Source organism: Phaenicophaeus curvirostris, chromosome 15 (genome assembly GCF_032191515.1).
Source record: "Phaenicophaeus curvirostris isolate KB17595 chromosome 15, BPBGC_Pcur_1.0, whole genome shotgun sequence".
NCBI lineage: Eukaryota > Metazoa > Chordata > Aves > Cuculiformes > Cuculidae > Phaenicophaeus > Phaenicophaeus curvirostris.
The window spans coordinates 11,047,902-11,075,504 of NC_091406.1; the positions used below are offsets into that span (position 1 = coordinate 11,047,902).

Genomic DNA, 27,603 nt, shown 5'->3' on the forward strand with positions numbered 1-27,603 from the left:
TTCGAATCATTATTGTATCTTTATTGTCTACCCTGGAAGGTGCATTCATTTTCTGATTCTTTTACTCCTGTGATCAGTGCCATCTTGATCTCTTAAATAACCTTCTAGCAAGCTAGTGCCCATCTGAGAGGGGTAGTGTTTTCCCGCTCTGATGGTTCTGTTTCTAGGTGACCCCTGCTTGCCATCCCGTTCTCAATGTCCCCTGCGATGCTGGCAGTACTGTCTAGTCCCAGCAAGGAAACTGTGCCGTAGGAACAGGAAAAGAAAAGGCCTCTTGATAAAACTTAACTATCGTGAAATTCTAATCTCCCGGGGAAGATGGTAAAATAATTGGTAATAAACAAAGGCAGCCCAGCATGAGGAGTTTCTGTTGATCTTGAATTCTCTCCAGCTTCTTGAGGAGGGCTGAACTTTAGCAGAAGAGAGAGATACAGCCCTCAGGAAAACAGTTTGAGGACAGTGGCCATCCCTGCCTGGCTTCGTGTGGTGCCATTGTTGGGTGAAGGGATGGTGTGGAGAAGCACTGGTAGCACTGGTTGTTAAAGGAGAACATTGATCACCCCTGTTCCTCCATATATGCATCAAAAGGGCTGAGAAAAACCCCAGAGGAAATGTAATTATACTTGTGTACCTGAATGTTTGATATCAAGAGATTAAAAGACACCTATTAGATCTTCCCTTCCATCCTCTGACAAACACAGGACAGCTCTGCAAGTCTTGGCTGTTATTGTTCACATTTTCTGTGGAGTAACTTTCCGATAACCACAGAGTTTAAATTCGTTGTTTCTGATTTATGGCATAACATTGTAAAATTTAAATCAAGTTTTGAATAGAAAACTTGGGGGTATAAATGAGTCACAGATCTCATCAGTTACAAATAAGAAACGTTACGTTGATGAAGCAAGAGACCTTGCCTGAGACTGGGAAAATGTGAGAAAGGCATCACTTTTTGCATGCCTGTAGCTTAATAGCTCAGGCAATAAAGCCATAAAGACTTTGGGTGAAAGTGAGTAACATTAGGAGAAAACAAAGCATTTGCTGAAAAGAAAAAAAGGAAAAAGCTCTGGCCTTTCTGCAGATCCTCTTATACTTCTACACTCCAAGTCATTTCAGAATGTACTGTTAGGATATCAGCCATATGGAGACTGCACTGGGCTATGTTAGAAACTATTAACTCAGCAACAGCAGCTGCACAACACTGCACAGCATCGCCACCCGCTTCGCTGAGAAAGATTTCTGTGTTTCTTGGATCACCGATTAAAAAATGAGTCTCTGCCTGTAGCAAATGGCTGGTGAACGGCACATGATGGATGTCTGTTCAACATTTGGTGTGCTGGGTGCTAAAAATATTCTTGGCACTGGACACCAGTGCTCAGCACTTGACACACCTCTGCCTGTGTCTCTGCGCCGTATCATGCTCCTGTCTGGGCTTGTTTTTTCACTACAGTGGATGGGGGCTACTCTGAACTCACTGAAGGGCTGAGCCCTCAGTAGGTTGTTATGTTTAGGTGGCCTTGAACTTTCTGTCCTCTTGAAATCTGTAGTGCGTCCCATCTTGATAGCCAAGAATAAACCTAAAGCACTTTACAAACACACTTGCAGAGCAGAGCAAAAAGCGCTTCAGCAGGAAGTAGGTTATCTGCCCAACTCATCTTTCAACAGGCTCTTCTGCCTCAACCAGTCAACTCTCCAGGCTTCCCCTTTGGAGCAGCCATGGTGATTGGGCCAAGGAGAGTCCATAGAAGCAGCATTTCCAGCCAGGGCTCCCAGGTGATGAACTATGGCCTGCTCCCCGCTCTTGTCGTAAATTCAGGTAATACAGAGGTATAAATGGATCTGTTGATTCATTAATGTAAGGGAATCTGGAGAGAAGGGCTGTGTGCCCTGCAGCAGTCCCCTGGAGGATGAAGACCTCCCTGACCTTGTCCAAGGCTGCAGGACAGTGCCTGTTTGCCCCTTTCTCTTCTTTGCACACCACTGACACAGAACTTTTGTGAAGCTGTTTCTTCAGTTACCATCTTGACTGGAGCTTGGTATCAGCATTTCATTTGCTGCAGGAGAAGCTGTTTAGCAGAGGGGCAGCCCAAGAGAAGTGCAGATGCTGACACAGACCTGATCGCTGCAAGGGCTCATCATTGGCCTTGCCTCAGAAATCCTCACTTTCCCCCTCTGAAACACTGCAGTTATTTCAAATTTCCTCTCCCCTCCATTCTTCCCCCGTCCTGCCACAGACTTTCTGGTATCGTATCTGTTACTGGAAGCACTGTTCCTGGAATGGTCTCATTGGGGTCATCGAGGGACTGATTTTGAGGTCTCATGTGGGCACCAGTACCAGAGAAACTGCTGGCTGGACTATCTGTCCAGCTGCTCTGTTAGCATAATTGCGTGTATCTGTTAAAAAAACATATGTTACTATCTGCTGGCACTCAGTCATGAATAGAAGAATAAATGTTAAATTTGCCATCTACTATTTTTGTCTTCAAACTCTTTTAGATTTTCATTCAATCTCTGTGTACCTTGTCCTCAGCAAGACGATAGTTCCTCACTTTCACATCTAAGGATTAGAACTGTTTGTGCACAATCCTCAAAGAAGCCCAGAGAGGGGTCTCTGGGAGTCTTGCCTGGGACAACGCATGGTTTTGTGGTCAATAGCCACCAGCTTGGCTCGATGCTGAGGTTGGAGCAGGCCCAGGCTGCATCTGAGTGTGATGCTGCTGAACTACCCAGAGAACAAGACACGCTGCTTGTGCCTGCTGAGGGGGGACAGACAAGAGCTGATAGAGCTGAGTTTACCAGAATAAGCATTCCCTCATTCCTCAGCATTGGGAACAAACTGAAGCTGGCAGTGTGAATCTGTGACAGTTCAGGGATCTTCAGTGCGTCTCTTCCTTCCTCTAAAATGAATTAAAGTCACAGTGACAAACCTACTTTACCAGTGCTGGACTCTGGCCAGAGCCTGAATATGTGTCTGCTCAGTTATTTTCAGCTTGGAATCCCCAATCGTTTTCTAGCATGTTTCTCCAGCCAAAACATTGCATTTCAACAGCGAGATAAATGCAAATATGAGCTGGAAAAGGTCTACCTAATCTTAACTGTGCAATGTGAATGACTTGACATATGATACTTGTGCATGAATTTTATCCAAAATGTGGGTTCCTGTGCTTCCAGATGCTGTTTATCAACTTCCCCGAGGAGTCCCTTGTGAGTACAGGGACACACTCTGCTCTGAGCCACACCAGGATATGTCTGAAATACTTTAGACGTCTGTAGTAGCATAACCGGATTTTTATCAATGTAACTGAGAAGAGATTCTGTCCAAGATGTTCTAATAAAAACAAGAGTCTGCCCTGGGAACAAAGAGCATGTGATAAGTTTTTTCCAGCTCACTCAGCAATGAAGAGCTGAAAACAAGATGGTGCAGCTTACAAACTCATGGAGGTGCTGACATTCCTCATGCCTTTCACATTACAGCTACAGGGCTACGTGAGGCTCCCGATGTCTTCAGGGATGGAGATTTTACATGGACATGAACTTTGGTACTGATGGACTCTGTAACTGCCTGATGAAACACACAGTGGGGACAGTGAACAATAGGGTAATTTGGATTTGTTGTATGTACTGACACTCATGGCAGTGCAACAACTAAGTGCCTGCACGGTTGCATGCTATGATTTCTAGCCCATTACTATGTCGGCAATGCCAATTATATTTTCTTTAATGTCCCTGGATCAAGAGAGGGCTAATAATGCAAAGGTGAAGTATTGGCTGTACAGTACTCTGGCTGATGGTGAATACATCACTTCTTAGCTACTCATGTTCTGATAGTCCTCTGCCACGGCTTCCTGACACTTTGTAATCACATAAGTAGTAATAATCAGTTCAAAAATGAACCTCCATTAAATTCACTAAATAAATTGCAGGAGCATGGCCAGGTTTTTCTTCCAGTGGCAGACCTAAATGATGTGAAACCAAAGCTAAAATGCAGAGCAAAACACACAATAACACAGAGCTCAGGTGAATGTGTCTCCTTCTAAACACAGATTATCAAGCAAGCATCTGATCCACAAAACTTGTAGGGAGAGACCAAATGGCAGGGACCAGACTCCCACCCTCCTGGTCTATCCAGAGAGGTCTTTGTTTTCTTTGAGAACAGCTAGTTCTTCTCTGCAATGATTGTACATTATAAGTAAGTTTGGAAATCTTACTATCTCTGGTGTGTCCCCTCTGCTCATGCTTGTGATTTGGATGCAACCTCTGGCTCAGGAAGACCTTCAACTGCTGACTGCCAGAGCTGGGAGTGCCTCTGAGAGAAGTGTTCGTGCAAATTCTGTTCTGCTACTTGTTTTCTCTCCCCAGTCATCCCCAATTGGTCACAGCTGGAGGCGGAATACTGGGCAAGCTGGACATTTGCTCTGAGCTGTTCAGCTTTTCATGTGTTTTCCTAAGCAATGTCCCACAAGAGAAAATTTGTGTCATAGTGAGACCACGAAAAGGCTTTTTGACAAGGCAGAACTTGTTGGTTTTTATCTTTTGGGATAGACAATATGTTGAGGACCATGCAGCTAGGCGGTGAGGAAGCAGAAGGGACTTCAAGGATGAAAAGTCCATTTCTGAAAGCTGTGAGGAACTTCTCAAAGTTCAGATGGCTTGCCCAGCTATAATGGATTTGCTATCCAATGTGTCAACGATCAAGGATTCACTTCTGCTGGTGTCAAATCTGCTCAGTGGGAATTTTGTTCTCATATTACAGTGGCTTCCATCACAACAGAGGTGCTGAGACCTCTCTTGCTTAGTGTATTCTCTTTGGCCCTTCATTTGCTGTGTTGGCAAATGTCCGTATAGGAATGAGGCGGGAGGCACAGTGAGAGCCCCTCTGTACAAATCCCTTGAAAAGCCTCCAGATAAAGGGAAGCCATATGAGACTGGGGGGAAGCAAAAAATAATCCAGCATTTCAATTACTAAGCTTCAGGTGTGACCTCTGTTCTACATAAATTGGTGATCAGCCCTTGGTATCTTCTGCTGTGGGAAGACTGTGGGGTCACAGCTGAATGGAACATCCTGATGGGCAGTTCTGTGGATGCTTGTTTACTCCAAAGCCTAAAATGGCCTGTCTGTCCCTGTCCTCTGTGACTGCCCTGCCACCACCCACTGTTCCTCTTCTTCTTGGAAAGCAAGTACCATGTTGCGGAAGCAGGTCAGGGGAGATGACAGCTTTATTGCTTGAAACTCTAAGTACTGCATCCTGCTTCATGTAGTGAAAACTGGTTTGCACTTTTCCAGAGCTGCTTCATACACTTTCAGGTTCACAGCAGCTCAGCCTCATCAGGTCAAAGGCAGCTGAGTGCTTATGTGCAAAATTGTTTCATAGTGGAACACGAGCAGAAATTCAAGGGGATGGATTGACTGCCAGTAGAGATCAGTACGGACTGTCTTGCCCAACTGGGGAAAACTGCAAGGAGGGGATGGATGGAAAGACTGAAAGGCTCATGAGCCGGGAAAAATGGAGTTACTGTGTCAGGGAAGAGAGTAGTGGGACTACTTGTACTCCAGAATTCCAAATTACGAATGTGTTGCAATACTAGTGATGTTGATCCTGTAGATAGTGGCTGACATGAGAAAACACCCAGCAAATTATCAGAACTTGCAGGCTTAGGCTAGATTGGGGTGTGATACAGACAATTCTGGTGAGGATATCCAGGTGATATGGTCATGAATAGGAACCTGAATGCACGTGTACCTATTGTTGTCAGAATATGTATGCTGACATTGCCTTGGTATCATTTAATGCCAACACATACACATCATATTCTGATTCTAATTAGTGAATTCTAATCCAGATATATCCCAAAACATCCTGCCAAGCCAAATTTTATTTGAATGGTCTTTCTGCTCATTCTCCTTTTAATGCCAAAACCCACTGGATATAACTCAACCCGTTTGAAATTAAAAAATACATTTTTTTTCCTGTTTCATCGCTGCATTATTGGGTCTCCAGGATCTACAGAAGTTTCTGCTTTTAAGACGTGAAAGAATGTCTTCCTCACATTTCCAGAGTACATTATTCAGAACTGCACCATACGTAGAAGTGGTAACATGGCAATGAAGTGTTCTGGTTCTGTTCCCAACAGTGACACTAGTCTTAAGCAATCCACTCAAAACTGTTCTGATCCAGTTCTCCCACCTGGACAGCGTGTTGATAAGGGGGCTGTGATGATGAATTGACTCTGAGCAGAGGTTCCCCTGTGCAAAACATCGCATGACAGATTCCTGAGGTCAGAAGGCTATGAAAAAGCCTACGATCTCATAAAACATTGCCAATGTCTCTGACAAATGGCCAGATCCTGCTGTCCTGCTCTGACAGCAGCAAATGAAAACAAATGCAAAGGCTAATGCCTGGAAGAACATGTTACCCTGGGTATGGTGGAGTGCTCTTGTTCTTTTCCTGCTGGGACTGGAACGGTGCCAATCTGACAGGACTTTGCTGCCTGGTTCAGCAGCTTCAAAGCCTGCTGGTATTTCCTTTGAGTCATGTTGGTGAAGAAGCTGATAAGGCTGAGCCAAGAAACAGCACAATGCTAGTGCCTCTCTATCTGCCTGGGAGTGCAGATCTCTCCAGGCACTGTCACTGGGAACCCACCTGTGTATGAGTCAGGACTGGAGCCTCGGCTTTCGTTCCTGCTCTGTACAAACATGCATCTATGTGTACTGGCTCCTTTTGGGAAGAGCTCCATATAAAAGGTCATGCCAACAAGAACTAGATGAGAAACAGACCTCTTCCAGTGGATGAGAATGAGGATTTTCCATGCCCATGTCTCAAGACTTTCCAAACTTCCTCAAGTCCCCCCAAGATGTTTCAATCTTCAAGACTGGGTCTGATGCACATTTTTTGACCCTCTGAATATGTAGGAGCCTGAGCATGCTCTGAGCATGCCCCCAGAGGTCCTGCCAGAGGAATCCTGAGTGCCACATGTGCAGGTTTTCCAGGAGCATGGGAACTGCACAGGCACCCTGCAGCAGTCCAGCAGCAGTGGGGCATGAAGCCAGGACCTCTGCGAGCCAAAGAACAAGCTGTGATGATAAAGGTGTATGTCAATGGAAGCTTTCTTTCAGGGATGGGCAAAATTTGAAGTATATTCTAGTCTTGAAGTCAGTCACTCTGGGCTAGGACAACCTTCTGCAATTGCTTTCATGCCTGGTTTTGGGAACAAACTTCTCATTCCCACTCCTGGGTCTGCTTGTGGCTTGTCGTTATCACACACAGACACATTTAAGCTGAACTCATTGAGCATTCAGGAGCAGCAAGGATGGGATTTATCAGGATTTTCACAGAGAACAAACCAGATCAAGAAGTAGTCTGACCTATCACTGCCTCCTCTCAGGTGCCTTTAAAAGTGCTGTTTCCAGAGGCCAAGATGTCCATGGGCTCTGACTGACCACTTGTGCGATAAAAAATCAGAGCAACCTCAGCTAAGCTCTACAGTGCACTGCAATTCCCTGCCAACACAAAGAAACTCCTTGAAAATTAAGAGGTTCTAATTTGGTCTCTTTTTCCTTTTTTTTCCCCTAACTCTCAAAATTAATCATCCTTGCCAAGCTCTCTCTACAAGATAGTTTTATTTCAAGCCTGCCCAGCAGCCCTCAAATCCTGAGTATTCCTCGCAGCCGACTCTCTTGCCGAGCCATTGGTATTTGGCACTGCTAGAGCGTGCAGAGCTGCCATCCTCTGGGGAGGTGCTGGGACCATCACAGGGTCAGGAATACTGCTAAACACTGATTCCTGAAGAGATTTGACTTGGGCACTGGCTTCAGTGCCAGAAGTGTCCCAAAAGCTGTCCCAAAGCTGCTTGGAAATTCCTACTCCCAAAGTGAAGTGTAGTAAGCAGCATACAAAGGTCTGCTACCTGGCTAGTGCACCTTTAAGGACTTTTAAAGACAATTTAATGTTCCATGTTTGAATGAGTCAGATATGCAAAACACCCCGATAAAGCTTTTGGCTTGTATCTCTGTGCCTAAATTGTGCTCCGATTTTGGTGGGATTTAATGTTTTTTGCAGCAAGAAACATCTATGCTGTGATAACTGTAGCGGGAATGGAGCTGTCTAGTTAGAAGAGGTACAGGGAAGCTGGAAGAGTGACAGCTTCAAACAGCTTCATGTAAAAGGCTGGATGGGGTCATTTCCACCACTTCCAGCTGTCTGTGTGATTCCCTGAAGTTCTTCCAAGACAAACAAAATCCTATTTGCTGAGGCTTTCTCAATCCTCCCTCTGACATGAGAACTCTCTTTAGTGGAGACAATTCCCTGAAGCTCTTTGCAGCAACTGCTGCCTAATGACTATCATGCTGGTGGTTCCTTACAGATTACTTCAAGATGTTGAGAGGTCCAGCCTGTCTAATCCAATTGGCTTCACTTTGGATGCCTACAAGAGATGAAGTTGAACAAAATTAATGTAAAACAAAGCAAAGCTCTGATGCATGCTGCTGAGGAATATTGCTTGTCATGTAAAGGTCAACTGCTGTCAGATCACTACTAAATTACAGCATTTTCTTTCTTCTCCTGTCTGAGAAACAAATTGAAACAACAGGGCAGACTTGCAGCTGGAAGAGATGCTGATTCAAGGTGGGGCTGGAGTGGGGTGTATCTTCCCCACTAGCAGTGGGTGCTCCAGACCATGTAGCTGTGGGAACCCACCACCACCTCAGCAGTGGAAGAAAACCGTTTTTAAGGGCATACACAGAATACCTGGGAAACGGGACCTGGAGGCTCTCCTCTGCTACTGATTTCCTGCATATCCTTGAGCAATTCACTTAACCTTTCCATAGTTCATCTTCTCTAGGATGACAAAAAAGAGTCTCGATACTGTCTTTATGCTTCTGCAGGGAGCAGTGAGGACAAGGGCTGTAAGAACCGGCTGCTATGCTTTGGCCTGCAGGACCTCTTAAGTCCTGTAGATAAGCATCAACTCAAATTCATGTCAAACGTTTTCCATGGTGCCACGCAAAGAGATAGAGCTTTGCATTTGCAATGGAGAGGTCGCCACAAAACTATGTATCGTTCTGGATTGTGCCAGAAACTGCCTTCAGTTGTATTTCTGTAGCAAGGATCTCTGTTGACATCAGCGTGTACAAACTTTAAAGAATCTTCACTCTTCCTGCACCACGCTGGGAAGCTTGCAGCAAAATCCCAGGGTAAGACTAATATTGACTCGTGTCCAGGCCAAATGTACTGTACAAACCCCAGAGTTTTCTGCACATTCCAGTTATATCCAGACTAGTTTACAATGTTCAGGATGTAGGAGACATTGCAATAGGCACTATGCTAGGGATGATCTCCTACAACATCACGGGAACATCCATTCTGCATGAGGAATCATGCACTCCCAGGTGTCACCACGAGATAACAGAAGAGAAAACCTGCAGAAGATCCTTGTTTATCTCTCTGGTTTAAGTCTTCATAACCCTGTTACAGCTCCAGTCATAACCACTGATTCCTGTTGTCACCTTTCCTATACAATGTATAAAGGTCCTTGACAATGAACTGATGCTTTAATTTGTTTTCTTATAATCTGAATAGTTACAAAATCTTAACTTGATATTCTCCTAATTTGCCTTCAGCTGGAAGAAAAAAAAAAGGAAAAAAAGAAAAAACACCTCTGAGGAGAAAGATTGATCTCTGTAAGCAACAGAAAAAGGATGCCAAAGAGACATTTATAAGTCTGAACAAACTTTTACCTCCATAGACAGTATGAAACTTTACTTTGTGTGCACTGCGTGCCAGAACTAGGACAAAACAATCTTGTTTCTGTGCTTTGTTCACAAAGGTGTTTCTATCTCCTTTAATATGGGCTTTGGATAGAGGTCAGCACTAATAATCTTCATCTATATGTCAGTCAGATGCAGTCTTATCATAATCAGACATCAGCAGTGCAGCACTTTTTTATCTTGCCTTTACAGGGAAAATAAACTTATTTTTGCCATATATAATGGACCTTATCTTAGCACTCCTGTTTTAACCTTTTTCTAATTTGTGTCTAAAGTAGGAAATACCCAGTATTTATGGACTTACCTTTCAGATAATGAAATATTGCTCCTGGCACTTAGAAACCCATCTAGTTTTGGTTTTCTTGCTGCAAACAAGAAGTGATATAATCCCCACCATAGCTGACGTTTTTCTTTTATGTTAAAAGTGCTTTGTCTTCTCCAGGAAAACTAGGGATGTATTTGAAAGATCCTTTCCTTGCATTTTGCAATACGCAGCTGTCCACATTACCTGTAACCACAGAGTCCAGCCAGCATTTCCACATGTTAATACAAGTTACAAATTTGGAATATTCTAGGATTTAAAATGCAAGAAGCAATTTCTCCATAGGATATATAGCCACAAGCTCATTTCAATGCTTGCAGACACAAAGTTTCACTGGATGCAGCATATGGATTTCATGTTGTTTTCTTAGTAAAACAGTTTTGGACTGTGGACCTTAATACCCTATATGGTCAGATATGAAGACAATTCACTACTAGGAGCACTGCCAACTAATGTCCTAATCATTCCTCTGGTGCAGCATATTCCATCCCTTGAAGACAGAGTATAGAATAAAAATCCAAAAGGATGAGTTGAATTTCAGACCCTCTACCTTGAGAATGTTTCAAACTCAGCTCTGAGTTATACTGACTGCAGAGCCAAGTTGAGCTCCACTGTGACGTGGGATTTTATGAATATCGCTAGGAGACTAACTAGAAAGACATCTTCTCGTACTGTATGACAAGAAGTCGTAATAGGATCCAACATGGATAACCTTCACTGAGGCAGAGAGAACACAAGATTCATGCATATGAAACAACAAGAACACCAGCTGTGAAGCAGGAAAATAGAAGATTGAATGGCTTATAATTTCAGGTGTTGATTGGGCACTAAAAAATTAATCCAATTATTAAGCAGCCCTGGCTTGTCAACATTGCAAAAATTCCCTCCAACTGCACTTTGCTTCTCTCCTCTCATTCCACCTTTCCTCCACTTGTGTCTTTGGCTTCCAGTATTCTGGCTTCAAGCAAGAATCGGAGCAAAGTTGAGATGAGAGCACCAGCAAAGCACCTGCTTGTTCCCAGGATGGAGGCCCTGCTGCCACTGTAACAGCACATGTAACTTGGACATGCTTGAACAAATGGGGCTGCAGTGAGTATTCAACATTTATTTAGTAGCTCTGAATCAAGCAGCATCTTCCAGAGAAGTTAATGTCAGTCACAGAACGTTAGGGAGAGAAGCCTTAGGCAAGCAAACATTTTTAAAACAAGTCATTGATCACAGTGATTTTCACACTGCGGTGTCCAGATTATGCACAGGAGCACGCACACCCCTCCAGCATGTCTAGAGCCTGCCTGGTAAACACAGGTGTGTGATTCGTGAGCTCCCAAAGTTTTGGCTTGCATTCATGCTATGCTATATGTGTCCTCCCTGGTGGCATGTGTCCTCAGTACACTGGGTCCCTGCTCTGCCTTGCGAGCATTTAGAGACAGATATCAATGATGGAGCCTGTGACAGCGTGGAGGAAAATAAATGAACCTTCAATCTGAAAGGAAGAAACTCCCCCCAAAAGTAAAGAGGTTCTATCTTGGAATTAGGTGAAAACATTTCTTCAGCAGTTATTTAGTTTCTTTCTTTTGTCTACTTCATTAGCATGTTTTGAAGTTGGTTACAGTATTCAATAGCCTGTTGACAGCATATCAGCAAAGATTCTAGAAGAGTCAACAGGGAGTCTCTGGTCCATGCTAAAGCCAATTTTACAAGCTTTTACTTTCTCTCCTGAAGAACAGCAGGGATAATTAAAGATCTTTCCATTCTGTGCTGCTACTAAAGACAGTGCATTACAATTTTAATTCACATCAGGCATTCTGAGTTATCTCCATTCACAGAGGCTTTCCTTGTTGAACAGAGGAGGTTCATTCACATGCACAACAGCTACTCCAGTCCAGCCACCCAGGCTGTGGTGCTTAACACCCTCAATCATTTGATTTGACTCTTCAGATCAAATTATTTGAACTCTACATTAATAAAATCAGTGCTCACCCTTGGGTGGATTCCTCGTTTTCCTAAATCTTGTCTCTTTACATTCCAGATCCTGGATACTCTGAAAGCCGTTACTTCCAATTAAGGCCCTTTAAGGCAAATGACTGCTTTATTTAGTTCTCCTCTGCTATCCTGAACTATATGAGCAAAAGGGGTTTTAACCAATATCTCCCAGCTATGAGAAGCACGGTGCAAAAAGAGGTGTAGGGAGCAGCAACAAGACACTAAGGCATTGCATGTTAATTTAGGTTCAGGCAGATGCGTATTTGCTTACATTAAGGCAATGAGACATGAAGAAGTGGTGGATGAGTGAAATGGGAGAGATACCCAGTTGCTGGCTTCTTCTTCCTTCCTGCTACCCTTCCTTTTTAGCGGAGTTTTTCCTTTGTAATCTCACAATGAAACTTGTCCCTGTGAGTGAGTGAACAGCACCCTAACCACATGTCCCTTGCAAGGTGGTAGACAAGCAGCAGATGGAGGGAGCACAGAAGAAAACATTTCTTCCTGGGGAAAAAGCGTGGGGAATAAGATCTCAGGAAATCTTTCCAGCAGTACTACAGATTCATAGTAGTCTTCATCAAAATGGCTTTAATCTCTTCCTGATCCAGGCAAACCCCATGCTCATGCTGAAGAGACAACAGTGCAAGAACAAGACGCCAATCACATTGTTGTGCCTTTGCCCTTTGTCTCTGTCCTTTCTCTGCTGTACCAGACCTTAGTCCCAGCTCTAGATGGCATATTTATGAAAGGACACTGACCTACTCAATTCAGCCCTTGAAAGACCTAAAAAGCTGTTGTGCCAAACCACAACTAAAAGCAATCTTTGAAAAACAGATTAAAAAAAAATCCATCCCTAATCCTTCTGTCTTGGCAGAGCTTAAAAATCTGCTTTAATGCATAAGTAAGTCTTTAGATGTCTCCACGCATCTTATTTTTGTCCTAGCCACCAGCATGGTATTTAGAAACCTGTCTGTTTTGCACTGTGCAGCGTGAGGAGCCAGCTCTGAGATCTGGGATTGTACTTTGCCATAGCCTGCCAGGAGCCTGGAGATTGTCCCTGGGTGTAACCCCTCTGCAGAGACGTACCTTGTATGGTTGTCATCTTAAGCTCTTCAGGTCATGAGCTGAGAAGCACCAATCACAGTCACACTAAAAGGCTTTTAGTTCTGCCTGTGGCTTTACAAACTGCTGTGCCAGGTGAAAGTGAGTTTGAGAGAGGTGTCAAAAGCTGAGGTTTCCTTGAGTGTTGTCAGATCTTCTGCTGTGCAGAGATAAAGGATGCTGACAGTGTGTCCTTCTCCCTCTGACTAACTATTAGTGTCTCCCCACTGTGCATCAGGAGTCTTGCTGAAACTAAAGACCAGCCGGGAGTAGTCTTTGAAAGAGGCAAATCAGGCTCATTACCTTCCACTGTCAGGTAATAGCAATGGGCTGAGCTCTTGATTCAGCTCTGCAGTTGCCACTACATCTTTCTTTTCTCTTATTTTCCCAGGAGAGCCCCCTCTGACAGAGCAGAACAAGCAATCAGCCTTTGTTGAGCAGCTGCACAAACAAGAGCTGTCAGCAACATCTCAGACCATTGAGGAACCATGGCTGCCAATAAGCATTTAAGAAACTGATGATTTATAATTTGCAACAGGAATTACACGCTCATTTCTCCCTCCTTGGGTGAAGGATCCAAAGCTAACAATGCTGAGTCCTTATCAGCAGCAACATTTGCTGGGGGAGTTGTCCAAAAGTGACTGACACAAGGCTCCATTCTCTGAAGTACTTTATCCTATTCCCAAATGAAGTATGCTTGCATCCAGTTAAATCCTTTGAGCTTTATCAGTGGGTGTATATATAGACATGAGTAAAAAAACAGTGATAGACACAGTGGTAAAAAAACCCTTAAGGCTCCTGCATTCCTTATTCCAAATCAATACATTATGTGGCCAATGCCTAGCCATATTTGTTCTGTGTAATTAATTTTAATAACCATATAAAGCATCCACTTCCCTAGTCGCCATTCTAGAAGTAGTAGGTAGCTACTATCAGTTTCCCAGTAACAGCAGAGATAGGAGACACCAGAGATGAACAGACCATTTATAGAATCATAGAATCATAGAATCACCAGGTTGGAAAAGACCCATCGGATCATTGAGTCCAACTATTCCTATCAAATACTAAATAATGCCCCTCAGCACCTCGTCCTTATAGTTGAAGAACAGATGACTTGGCTCCATTGACAACCTGCATAAGAAATTCAGTAGTCCTTCCACCAGTAGAATGGAGGGAACCAGAAAGGACTCATTCGATACGTGTAATTTCTTTCCAGGCTTGTGGATCACAGGTCATAGTGCACCCACCGCTGGTCATAGCCTGTGGCTACTGGGTGTTGTAGCTGCTCGGAGCAATTAGGAGCTGGGATTATTGAGCCTTGGCTCAACCCAGAATATGCAGGGAATTTTCTGTCTAGAAGGCAGCTTTTGAGAAAACCAGGATATGCCCTATTCTTCCGCAGTATAACTGATGGCAGTGGTGTCTTTCAGGCCCTTTTTCTGCCCCTGGCTCCTTGGCTCTCCTGTCCCCCTGGCTGTGTGTTAGCCTGTGCAAAGAAACCAGCTTTGAAGTCACCTTCTCTGGCAAAGGAGAAAGAAGCTGGGAATTAAATTTTCATCTGGTGTTTCTTGTGAAGGGGATAATCACGTGTGCATCTCACAGATCAGAAAGCCTCCCTGCAAGCCAGAGCTACTAATGAGGCATTTCCCTTGTGGTTGTTGAAGAGCTTGTAATGAAGTTCCTATTCTAGTCCATCTCCTGGCACCGGTTTTGATGGCTATCTGACAGAAGTCTTCTCTCAGAAATATTTTATTTCTTGACCTGCTCTATGGCTGCCCTTCTTCATCCCAGGTACAGACGATATGTTGAGTTCCTCAGCTGCAAGCCCTGTGTGGTTTCTGGGCTTAACCCATGGGATTTGCTCTGTGGTACAGCTCCAGTGTTGGGTTCCAGCACATTCATGTGGACCACCCCAGCCCTCACACTGCCAAAGCTCACCCAGACATGCTGCATGCTGCTCAGCTATATTTTTTCCTTAAACAATTGGACTATTTAATTTAGATTAGTATTTACATAATGAATAGCCGAGCAGTGAACTTGCTTTTAATTTAGGAGCAGAGCCAATGCTAAACGGCTATCATGTGCTTCTTTTTTTTTGCTGAGTAATAATGGCAATGGAAATTAGGTGGCTAAAATTAAGATTTTGCTTTTACAGGGTAGAGAAGACACTATGCATGAAGTGAAAATTGTTTGAAAGTGATTTACAGATCACGTGCTAGGTATTATGTTCTTGGGTCTAATCTAGGGGCATCAGTGGAAAATGGTATTTGAAACAATACCCCAGGAAAAGGTCTGCATTTCAAGAAATCCAGACCTCAGCAGGATAATGATAATGTCCTGATAATGAACTTGAATGTGCAGGAGAGGGACCTGAGAAGTGGCAAAAAACGAGACAGTGCAGTCTAGTAAAGAACAGAAGTGTTTGTCCTTTAAAAAGCAAAAGTGTTCCAGACTCTGTTCTCAGCTGCAATTTTGCCTCCCGTTTTGCATCTTCAGGGTTCAACATGAGGCGTCTCCTTCCTGACGTGGGCTCTGCTTTGAAAGATTTCAGTTTCAGAGAAACAGTGACTGGGTGTGAAAGAGCCAAGAGCTGGGTCACAGGGCTGAGCCAGATGCTTTCATTACTCCCCTCATAGTGAAGCTCCTGTGAACCGGGGTCTTCCACCTCTCCCACAAAAGCTGCTGACTTCACTCATAATGATAATAATAACACAGACTGCGAGTGTTGTTTAATTAATGAGCTTCAAATTCTTGGGGGGAAGGAAAGCCTCAGAGACTTGGCTGACAGAGTGAGTGATGGAGTCAGGACCTCTTGGTCCCACATTCAGTCTGTAGGAGGAGGTTGTTACTCTTGGCACCAGAGATCAACAAACGCAGCCACCTTTGCGTGCTCTGGGCTGCTTTACCTGCTGCAATAAACCATCTACACTCAGCCTGGCTGGGAAATACACTGCTGAAGTCGAGTTGGTAACACATAAAGGATAGGGTTGCTGTTTATTTTATTTTTGTTTACTTAAAGCCTTTGTTTTTCACATGGCTATTTCATTATTATTTATTTTGGACTTCAAGCAGGATTTTCCCTTTTAAAACTGCACCCACTCAGACACAGCAGCTGCCTTAACTCATGCAACAGGAATGAACTGAGATTTACAAGGAAAGGGACTGCATACCTTCCTATAAAATGCTCCCCTCTTATCAGTATCTAACAATCACAGTCACCTCAAACTCTAAATCTGAGAAGTGACAAGGCTTTTTCCAAGATGAAGAATCATCCTGTCTGGGGTAACCTGCATGTGACAGTTGTAGCTGGCGCAGCAGACATCAGACACAATGAACCATTAGGTCTCCTCCATATCTCTGTCTTGCCTATAAAATCATCCATGGTCTTTTAATTTCAGACACTCTCTTTGGAAGCTATTTAAGTTGTTATGGAAGCTGTTTTGAGGAGTGAGTTACTCTAAAAAGAAGCCTTCACCTCAGTCACCTTTTATGCTGGGCAACCCAGCACACCAGCTCTCATTTGGCATTGGGATACACGTAAACCCTTCAAGCTGCTAGATTCCCAAGACTTTTATTTTAAGGGTTAAATCAATTAATTTGACTGCACCCTTGTTTTATAGCATCCCACAAAAATGTACAGCTCCATAAGGTCCATGCATGCTGCTCTTGTTAGGCTGCACAGCAGAGCTGCCAGGCACATGTATGACCTTTTGGCAAGAAAAGCCTTCAGACCCTGACTCAGAGGGACCTGGCAGCAGCAGAGAGAAAAACTCAGTATGATTTTCAGGGTAACAAGCATCTCAGCAGAGGAGCCACATGGGCTGCAGGAAACCCCATGGATGAAACCACTGTGGCCTGGAGGGAAGATGTCACCCAACAAGAGGACAATGGCTTTTCTGCCTACTCCTTCACTCAATCCTCACACCAGATGTGTTTACTTCTAGCTCTGATTTCAGGAACGCAGGATCTCCCTCCTTGTGCCACATACCGGTCCAGGTCTCTGGGACATCTCTCTCTGCTTTCCACTTCCATCAGAGGGTTACGCAAGTGACTATGGAACCAAATTGGTTTGACCTTTGAAGTGGGAAATCAGTGGCTGGGCAGGGCTTCGTTCTATGCGGAAATATGTACATCAGGAGCATTGTATTAATACCTTCCATTCTGGGTGGAAGGCACGGAGCCAGCCTGTGTTATGCTTGATTCATAGATTAAGATCTTCATTATGACTCTTGGTTTACCAGCCTTGGCCTTCTGCCTTAGGAAGCAGCTCAGCTGCAGTGTGGAAGTCAGAGACATTTTTAGGGAAAAAAATTTCTGGAACTGGAAATGTAAATGAAGAAATCTTCTTCCTGGGGGTGTCTAGTGGCATAGAGGTCCCCATGAACTCCAACAGCTGGATGCTGGAGGCTGCATCATAGAAGTGCAGTCATCCAGTCTGGGTTCCTGGAGATTTGCCCTGTTTTATGTGCTGACTGACAGAGCTGACCCATCACTGCAGCAGCATCTCCAGGGACGCAATCAAAAAAAGTCCTCAGGCATCATAAACAACCTTTTATTTTTTCATAAACTGAGTCTTTGGTCCTTCCATGGTGAACTGAGGGAGAGCATGTCTCTCCTCTGGGAATGGGGAGGAATTCTGGAGGATACACTGTTCTCAAAACATTGAGTCTGTGCCCCCCCGTAAAAGAGGTTAATAGCTCGAGTAGGAGAGGAACCCAGGCTTGCAGGTTCTCTGTCTATTTAGCTGGTCGACTTGCAATCATTTTTTATCCAAGTGTTCTGCCATGAGCTGGCAGAAGGGACAAATTTGAGTTTGCCAAGGCTAATTTTAGTAAGAGACAGCCTTACACCATTTCCCCCCAGGGCTAGCTAAATCTAAAAAAAAATCAACCACAAATTAAAATCACCCAATCACCTTACTCTAGCAAATAAAAACACTAGCCAGAGATGTAATCTCAGGTGCTATTAAAATACACTAACACAAACCCAGCCATTCACAGATACCATCTCCTAGATGAATGCCACACACAATAGCCCATCTAAAAGCCATTATTTATATTGTTTAAGGAGTTACACGCAGTGTTTGTTCTGACATTCCAGAGTGGGCTGGGGTGTGTTAAGAGTCTGGGTGCCTTTCACTTTCTCGTGTGCTGCTCTGAATTTAGCTTGACGTTCATTAATGAGCAGAGAAAAGGAGAAAATGGGATTTGGAATATGAGCTGGATTTGTGCTGAGTTTTTTTCCCCAGAGCTAGGGATTAAGTTAAACAGGGTTCGCATCAGATATCATGACCAGGATGAGGGGGCAAGTGATGTGCCGAGCTATGGAGAGTGAATTCTTCCTGACTTCTTCTGTTCTAGTAGAAGATATCTTAGTGTAGCTCTACAGGGACTGCATAGCTTTTGAAGGATGGTCAGGTATCTGCTGGCAGTGAGGACATGGCAGACTTGACCTACTCTAGCCATGGTGGCATAATCTCCAGCATGAGGTGTCCAAATCTGTCAAAGACCTTGACATTGCTGAAGCCTTTCCTCCTGCACCCTTAATGCTGCTGTTGATCCTCCTGGCCATGCACACAGTGCAGAGCTACAGTTAGAGCTCAGTCCCGTCTTCACCTGGCCATCTTCTCCCTTTGCACATCTCAGTTCCCTCGCTACCTCTGTCCTGCCAGATCAGGACATCCAGGTGCCAGATACTGGCTTGGCACCAGAACATGTAGGTGTACCTGCTTTCAGACCATGCCAAGGGCCTTGCCCACAATGGTAAAAGTGATAGAACTAAACTAAAATCCCTTGAGTTTGCATCACGTGAAGTGTGCACACACAACACCCACCGTGGCCACACCATGTTGCAGCAGTGTGTTAGCAAATCCTCCTCTAGCTCTTGAACCATCCTGCAGAGCTGAGGGAAGCTTGGTCTCACCAGAAGCCCCACAATCTATTTTGTGTTTGATATGCAGCAGATTTGATAAGAAAGTTCTCAGGAAAAAACAAATTTCCTCTTTGACTCACTAGAATTGGGCACATATTCCGGCACACAGAGTTCCTTTTCCTATAAGCTCATGAAGTAGCCTTCTAAAATTAGGAATGAGAGGCGAAGCTCTGGCCCCACTGCAAGCAGGGATCTCTATCCCCAGAATATCAGCTTAGTGGTACAGTAGACTCTCATTGATGGTGTACAAGTGAAGAGGGCAGAGGGCCCGGTGCTTTCTATGTTGTTTCCCTGGTGTGCCTCCTATGTACCTGTCCATTATTTATGTGTGTCAGAGGTTTACCTTGGGTCAGTGTAGTTTGACTCCCATCTGATGATACTGAGGATTATCTGAGGAGCTCAGACCACCTTGCAAAGCCAAGGGCTGGAAAGAGGCTGGGAGTGAGAAGCAACACACTTCAGTGTGGCCACTGCTTGGTGCATTTGTGTTTGAATCAGACTTGTCTGCCTCACACTATAAGTGTACCATTCAATGTGGCTCCAGCTCAGGCTCATGTGAAGTTATGGCTACATTTATGTAGCCTTATACGCTCTTTGGCTCTAGGTGTCCATTGCACCTGACTGGTATCTCCTCTGATCTGCTGTGTTGAGGTGATGGAGCAGAAGCAACCTCGGTTTTGATGGTGCCTGGAGAATGGGGTGCATTTTGCACTTGAAAAAACTCCATTGTGTGGCAAACTCCCCTACTGCAGCCTCACGCCACGACTTTGCACCACGTGGGGAAATGAGATACGGGGGAGTGGACAAGAAAAAAGCGGCTGGCAGCATGGGCTCAGAGGTCATTGCCAGAGACAAGCTGAGAGGGAGGTGTGGGTTAGAGGCAGTGATCTTCTCTGCTTGTGAAAATGATGTTCAATTATGGGAAAAACTGTAATGAGAGGGGGAAAAAAAATCTTGATAGCAATCTTTTATTTCCCGCTATTATTCTGATGCTCTCTTTTGTTTCCAGTGTTGCCTTCATGTTGTGTCATTTTGTAACCTGTATTCACCATCAGTATTGATTTACAGAGGAGCAGTTCAGTATTTGGCCCAGGGACAATGAATCTCTGATATTCAGCTGTTCCAGCCAGTGTCATGTCCCATATAAAGCGCCTCAGTTTTCACTGGGCTCATATTCAGCAGTTTCCTTTTTCCTTGGTCTAGTCTAAAATAAATTTTCAATAAGGACAATAACTGCCTCCCTACAAATGCCAGCACCTCAGAGGTTAATAGACATGATCTCTCACACTCAGCAGATGCACAGAGAGGAGCAGCGGATCCAGTCGAATGATTTTCTCACTCAGTTTCTCTTTACACCTCCACGGCACCCTCACAAGGGAGGGTGTAGGGACAGGCGCTCTGTAACAGCGGTGACACTTGTGAAATGCTCCCCCATCAGACCAGCGCTGTCTCAGGCTCTTCATGCCACCCTGCAGCCCCCAGGGTGGAGAAGAGCCCCTCCACTGCCCCATTCCCCTGCACAGCGTGAGGCGGCACAGCCCTTGGCGATGCAGGGAATGTTTCTGTCCTCCCTGGTGCAAGCAGGTGCCAAAGGGACCCTTGGGCTTCTCCACGCTGCTGCAGGCTCATGGAGCAAGGAGACACCTCAGGACTCCCACCAGACCGTGCAGGGAGCTACAGGAGAGAAATAAGCAAACAAAAAAAAATAAAAATCACTTTATCACTCAAATTCTGATTTCACTGTTCATCCAAACAAGAGTAAATGAGATATTAACGGGGAGCTGTGAGTCATGGGTGGCTCCCCCTCATGGCTTATCATAGAATCATAGAATAATCAGGTTGGAAGAGACCCACCAGATCATCGAGTCCACGCCACCCAGTCTCCTGGCTCCTGAGTTTTCTTCCTCTTTATGAAGTAAAAGAGGAAGAAAACTCAGGAGCCAGGAGACTGGGTGGCGTGCTACCACCTCAGGTAACCTGCCACAAGCTCCCTGAGCCCTGCAGAGCTGCAGGAGAATGATGAAGCCAAAAGCCCTCAGAGGAAAGCAGAAGTGACCCACCAAAAGTGTCCCCATCCCTGTTCCCCCAGGCTCATGAGCTGCTCTGCTGCAGCACTTCCGAGTGCCCGCTGACCGCAAAGCCAATGGCATAAATAAACACAGCAGAAAAGAAGGGGAAAAGAAGAATGATGCCCCTCCAAGCAGGTGCTATCAAGATAGTCCAAAGGGTGCCTGGTGTGACTCAGACCAGGGTGGACTGATCACCTTCTCCACAGCCCGGGAACAGGAATGCTTCCATGCTGTCTACATACTGGTTCTGCTGCTCTACAGCCCTCCCCACAGCGACACGCCAGATAAATGCTGTTATCAGTTCTTTGCAAGAAGAGAATTTCAGAAATTCCTCTCCCACCAAACACTGTATTTAAGGTGGTCGCATCCGAGCACTTGCCAAGGGCCTGATGTGGCCATCTGCTTAAAATCAGAGTGCTTTGTGCTTTCCAGCTTGTGATAAGCATCAGGGCAGGCAAGATTAAGGCCAGCATCCCAGCTAGTCACAGTCCTGAGGAAGGTCTTGCATGCCCAAAGGCCTGGCTGTTTTTTCCAGTTATGTCAGGTGGGCTAATAAAAGTGATTACCTCTTTCTACCAGCCCCGTCTTTCTCATTGATCCCACAGGCCATTCTTCAAATGTCACCCAGCAAGGAAGGCGCACACATCCAATTATAAAACCAGAAAAGATTAGCGCGATGACAAAGCAGCGGGGTCAGTGGTGCAGATGTGCTGCATGAAACAAATGAGATGTACCTGGGTTTGACACCCTCCAAACCCTAGGAGCCCAGAAGGAGGCATTTTGGAGTGGCTGTGGTTCTCCCTAGCACTTCAAGCAGCATAAGAGTGCAAACTTAACTGTCTTCCTAACCTCTCCTCTGACATTTGGTATGATGATTGTTTAAATGAGAAGCTTTGAACATGCTGGAAAGCTAATAACTACTCAAAAGCACAGATAAAGGCGTGCAAATCTCAAAAGAAACTCACAATTTAGGTGATGACATTTATTTTTAAGTAGGGCAAATTGCTGCCTTTAGTTTGAACTCCTACTTGATGTGGGTCACTGCAGCACAGAAACCAGCTCAAGCCATGGGTTCGCCCTAACAGATCTCATGTTTGTGAACAAAGATTGCCAAGGCAAGCAAGAGCTTCAGAATCAAGGAAGGAAAATCAGCCTTTCTCTGCTTCCTCCACCACACCATGTCAACCAAAGCAGAGGTTTGGGTTTCTTTAAATAGAGTGCAACAAAGATAAAATATTTAGATATAAGCTAGGCTGACTCTTTTCTGCACCCTGGGCAACAGACACTTCCAGAGAAGCAGACTCTGAAGAGGGCTGTAGGACTGTTACCAGCTTCATGCAGAACATATAGATGCCTTTGATAAAGCACTTGTTACAAAGCAGAGAGCTTAGCTTTGACTCTCCCAGAGCTGGTGTTGCCCACTAAGTCCCCAGTCCTCCTTTAAAGACTCAGTGTCTCATGCAAGAGTGACCGTTTGCATGTCTGTAGGGTAGGGGACCTACTGCTTTTTGAATGCTTTGGTCTGGTGTCAGAATATTCCCAGGTGTTAGCCTAACCCAGAGGGAACAGCACAGCAAACTCACCAGGTTATTACCAGAAACTTACTTTAACCACTTTCTAGACCTTTCTTATCAGCTTTTAGAAAAGAAGGGGGAACAGGGAACTGGAACAATGTGTTGTTTCCACACATCCCATTTTTCCTTCTGCATTCTGCTCTGCTCTCCCACTATCACACCTTGTCTGTCCCTCTGCTTTTCTAGCAGTTTGTTCCCATGCTTCCCCTGCAAGGCACGTGCTGCTGGCCCTGAGCAGAGAGAGTGTGTGGGGCCTGTCGTGTGCATGGGAACCAGGGAATGAATATTGTATCCAGCAAGTGCTAAGTGAGCCTGCGCCTGCATGTGGACCAGATCCTCTGCTGGTGTGAAGTCTGAAAACCAGTGGCTGCACACAGTGATTGATTACAGTCCGACCTGTTGGTACCCATGTGAAACATACATTTAGCTCAAGGGTGGGCAGTGGAAACTCTGGGTAATCAGCACACATGGCTCCTCCAAATGCTCCTGCTTTCCAAAGGCTGTGCGTGTCTGCAGTGGGAACGGGTGTCCTGCAGCTCTCCTGTTCACATCTCTTCATTTTGGAAACCTCTGAAGTGTGTAGATGCAGAAGTGGAGCGTGGAAACCTCTAGGTTTTGTGTGAGGAAGCCTCTAGCCAAGGAAAATCCCTGCCTAGACAGAAACCTCATACCACTGAAACTGTCTTTCATGTTATTTCCTGATTCCAGCACCTCATTTGCTCCTCTGTTTTAAACCACAAAGCTTCCTCTCTATAGATAGCACGGGTGCGACACAGATGCCTAACAAGCCGCAGCACAGGGCTGGTGGGGTGAAGGCTGCTCCCCACCACAGCCCAGCAGTCACAGCCAGAGCCCGGCCTCGGTGCTGCAGTACGGCCTCATTATCTGGAGACTGGGGAGCCCCATCAAACTCTGGCAGATGGGGAGTTTCAAGTAAGATCGCTAACAAAGGTGGGAGTCCTCCACTGCGGCTGCCGTGGGAGGGCCATGGTGCAGCACCCCAACGAGAGACTGGAAAGAAGCAACTCTTTCTGTTCTCCCTTGATGTGGCACAAGGCAATTTTAGAACCACAGCCTTCAGGCTTGCTGTCACCTCAGCAAGCTCCCTGCGGGCTGCAGGCAACATCACGTATCTCTGCGGGAGTGCAGCACGAGCCCGGGCAGCGTCAGTGCACAGCAACAGGCAGAAATGAAACTCCAGCAGCACTGTTATCTCCCATTAGGTCAAAGGAAGTTTGCAGGATTCCTTATCCCTTTTATAGTAAATTTGTTTGCTTTGGAGGGAAATACTTGTGATAGTGTCCGGGGGTAGCCACCCGCTCGGCTGCAGCATGGCAGCGAGCAGCAGTCGCACAGCCTCCCCAACCAGCCAGTGCTCCTGGGATGCTTCAAGGGTCTCTGTGTCCTAGATCAGCTTCTGGGGTTGGGCTGTGGCTCCAACGTTTTGATGCACTCCACCACCCTGCCTACCTGGGCCCTTGCTGGGGTGCTGGTCTGGGGGTGAAGCAGGGGGCCAGCAGGGATGGAGACTTGTGACATCCCAGCACAAAGTGTCACTGGTGAGGAAGGGGGGGTCTCAGGAAAGCAAGACCACACTCCCCAGCCAGGGACAAAATCTCTGTGAGCGCTGGTGTCCTCAGGATTCTGCTGGTGCCATGTATCCTGGGGACAACCCGGGGTAGGAGTGTTCAGTTCAGTTCACATGGGCGGGGTGGGAGATGTGGGGCAGGGAGCTCATGTGGGGTGTGGGGGACCTGTGGGGCAGGGGGTACAGGGACACCCTGAGGCAGGGCATGTACGTGTGGCACTCGTGGGTGGAAGGCATGGGGACATTGTAGGGCACACAGGGTGTGGGGTAGTGTGTAGGGTGGAAGGCACAGGGACACCCTGAGGCGGGGACCATGCACGGGTGAGGGGGAGCACATGCAAAACTGGGGGAGACCACGGGGCAGGGAGCACAGATGGGTTGCGGAGACACCGTAGGGTGTGGGAGCATGTGTGGAGCTGGGGGACACCACAGGGTGGGGAGCATGCATGGAGCATGGGGACACTGCGGGGTGGGATGTATGGAGGAGGGGGAGACCATGGGGTGGGGAGCATGTCAGGGGTGTGGGGACACCACTTGGTGGGAGCACATGTGGTCGGGGGGAGACCACAGTGTGGGGACACATGTAGGGCGTGGGGACACCATGGAGTGTGGGAGCACATGTGGGACGAGGGGACAGCACTAGGAAGGAGCAGGTTTGGTTGCACGGGAGACCATGGTGTGGGGGCATGCATGGGGACACGGCAGGAAGGGAGCACGCGGGAAGCAGAGGAGCCCATGGTGTGGGGACGCGTGTGGGGACACCATGGCGTGGGGACACGTGTGGGCTGAGGAGACACTTTTGGGTGTGGGGAATGGCATGGGAGCACGCATGGAACAGCGGAACCTGCAGGGTGGGGACACGTGTGGGGACATCATGGTGTGGGAGCACACGTGGTCAAAGGGAGAGCAGATGAGGGGACAATGCTCGGTGGGAGCAGGTGTGGTCAGAGGGAGCCCATGGTGCGGGAACAGGGGTGGGGACCACGCAGGGTGGGAGCACACGTGGAGCAGGGGAGTCTGTGTCATGAAGAGTGCGTGGGGCAAGAGGACACAGCTGAGTGTGGGGACACGTGTGGGGACACCTCGGCGTGGAGCAGCAGAGCCCGTGGGGAGGGGACACCTGTGGCGACCCCACGGCGTGGGAGCACGCGTGGTCGGAGGGAGACCGGGTGAGGGGACCCCGCTCGGTGGGAGCAGGTATGGTCGGTGGGAGGGGACGCGCTTGGGACCCCGCGGAGGTGGGAGCACGCGTGGAGCAGAGGAGCCCGTGGCGGGAGGAGTGCGCGGGGCGAGGGGACCCGGCTGGGTGCGGGGCAGGGGACCCGGCTGGATGTGGGGCGAGGGGACCCGGCTGGATGCGGGGCGAGGGGACGCGGCTGGATGCGGGGCGAGGGGACACGGCTGGGTGCGGGGCGAGGGGACACGGCTGGGTGCGGGGCGAGGGGACGCGGCTGGATGCGGGGCGAGGGGACGCGGCGGGATGCGGGGCGAGGGGACACGGCTGGGTGCGGGGCGAGGGGACCCGGCTGGATGCGGGGCGAGGGGACACGGCTGGGTGCGGGGCAGGGGGACCCGGCTGGGACCCCGCGGCGTGGACGCACACGTGGAGCGGCGGAGCCCGCGGGGCGGGGACGCGCGGGGGGCGCGGCGGGGGCTGCGATTGGCCGCCGCGGGCTGATGTCACGGCGGGTGTCGCTATAAGCTCCGCGGCGCCTAACGGGCTCGGGTAGTCGGGTGGGACGGGACGGCGATCGGATCGGGTCGGATCGGGTCGGATCGGATCGGATCGGGTCGGGTCGGGGTGAAGCGCTCCCAGCGGGATCCCCGGAGCCTCCATCCCGAATGCGCGGTGCCCCGGGCAGCGCTGCCGCGGAGCAGCCCTAGGTGAAGCCGACCCCTCCCCGGGGACATGGGGGTGGCAGGTACCGAGCTACCTGGCAGCAACGCCAGCGCCAACCAGAGCGCCGCTGACCCCTCGCTGTCGCGGGACGTGTGGACGGTGGGCATGGGGATCCTCATGTCGTTGATCGTGCTGGTCATCGTCTTCGGCAACGTGCTGGTGATCACGGCCATCGCCCGCTTCCAGCGCCTGCAGACCGTCACCAACTACTTCATCACCTCGCTGGCGTGCGCCGACCTGGTGATGGGTCTGGCCGTGGTGCCCTTCGGCGCCAGCCACATCATCTTGGAGATGTGGAAGTTTGGGAACTTCTGGTGTGAGTTCTGGACCTCCTTGGACGTGCTCTGTGTCACGGCCAGCATCGAGACCCTCTGCGTCATTGCCGTGGACCGGTACTTCGCCATCACCTCCCCTTTCAAGTACCAGAGTCTGCTGACCAAGAGCAAGGCGCGCGTGGTCATCCTTGTGGTGTGGGTGGTTTCAGCCCTCACCTCCTTCTTGCCCATCCACATGCACTGGTACCGGGCAGACCGTAATGAGGCCATCCTGTGCTACGAAAAGGACACGTGTTGCGATTTCTTCACTAACCAAGCCTACGCTATCACATCCTCCATCATCTCCTTCTATGTGCCGCTCGTGGTCATGGTATTTGTGTACGCCAGGGTCTTCCAGGTGGCCAAGAAGCAGTTGCAGAAGATAGACAGGAGTGAGGGGAGGTTTCACACTCAGAACAAGGAGCAGGAACAGAAAGGGGGAGCTGGGCACCGCCGTTCCTCCAAGTTCTTCTTGAAGGAGCACAAGGCTCTCAAGACCCTGGGCATCATCATGGGCACCTTCACACTGTGCTGGCTGCCCTTCTTCATCGTCAACATTGTGCACGTCATCCAGGACGACATCATACCCAAGTATGTGTACATCCTCTTGAACTGGCTGGGCTATGTCAACTCTGCCTTCAATCCTTTGATCTACTGCCGGAGCCCAGACTTCAGGTATGCCTTCCAGGAGCTCCTGTGCCTCCGCAGGTCCGCCCTGAAGATGTATGCCAACGGCTACTCCAACAGCAACGGCAAGAGTGAGTACAACGAGGAGGACAACGGCTACCCCTTGGCATCGGATAAAGCCTGCGAGCTGCTCTGCGAAGAGGGCTCTTTCCCTCACCCCGAGGACTTTTTGCACTGCAAAGGTACTGTGCCTAGCGGGTAGCTTTGAGATGCGATGGGCTCTGGCGTGGCACACAGCACTTACAAAGAGGAGCCTTTCTCTCTAAGGAAAAGCAAGCTCCCAGTGATGATAGTAATAGTAATGGTCCTCTCTAGAGCCCACCTAAAACTCAAAGGCTGCAAGGACCACCAAACTTGGCAAGCCTTCTTCAAGCCGG

The 27,603-nt window shown here is 47.5% G+C and overlaps 2 protein-coding genes across 2 annotated transcripts in view; one reads left to right on the top strand and one right to left on the bottom strand.

Annotated features, from left to right (window-relative positions):
* Positions 1–24,430: 24,430 nt before the first annotated feature.
* On the bottom strand, positions 24,431–26,162 carry LOC138727245 (uncharacterized). Its single transcript, XM_069869539.1, has 2 exons — positions 25,673–26,162; positions 24,431–24,624 (listed from the first exon to the last, which is right to left on the bottom strand). Exons 1-2 carry the CDS (start codon positions 26,160–26,162, stop codon positions 24,431–24,433), a joined length of 684 nt encoding a protein of 227 aa, XP_069725640.1.
* The window catches only part of ADRB2 (adrenoceptor beta 2), a 32,929-nt gene continuing 31,421 nt past the window's right edge, over positions 26,096–27,603 (top strand). The window contains exon 1 of the mRNA XM_069868988.1: positions 26,096–27,408. Coding sequence (XP_069725089.1) covers positions 26,235–27,408 — 1,174 coding nt within the window. The 5' untranslated portion in view covers positions 26,096–26,234. The remainder of the gene's footprint in view (positions 27,409–27,603) is intronic.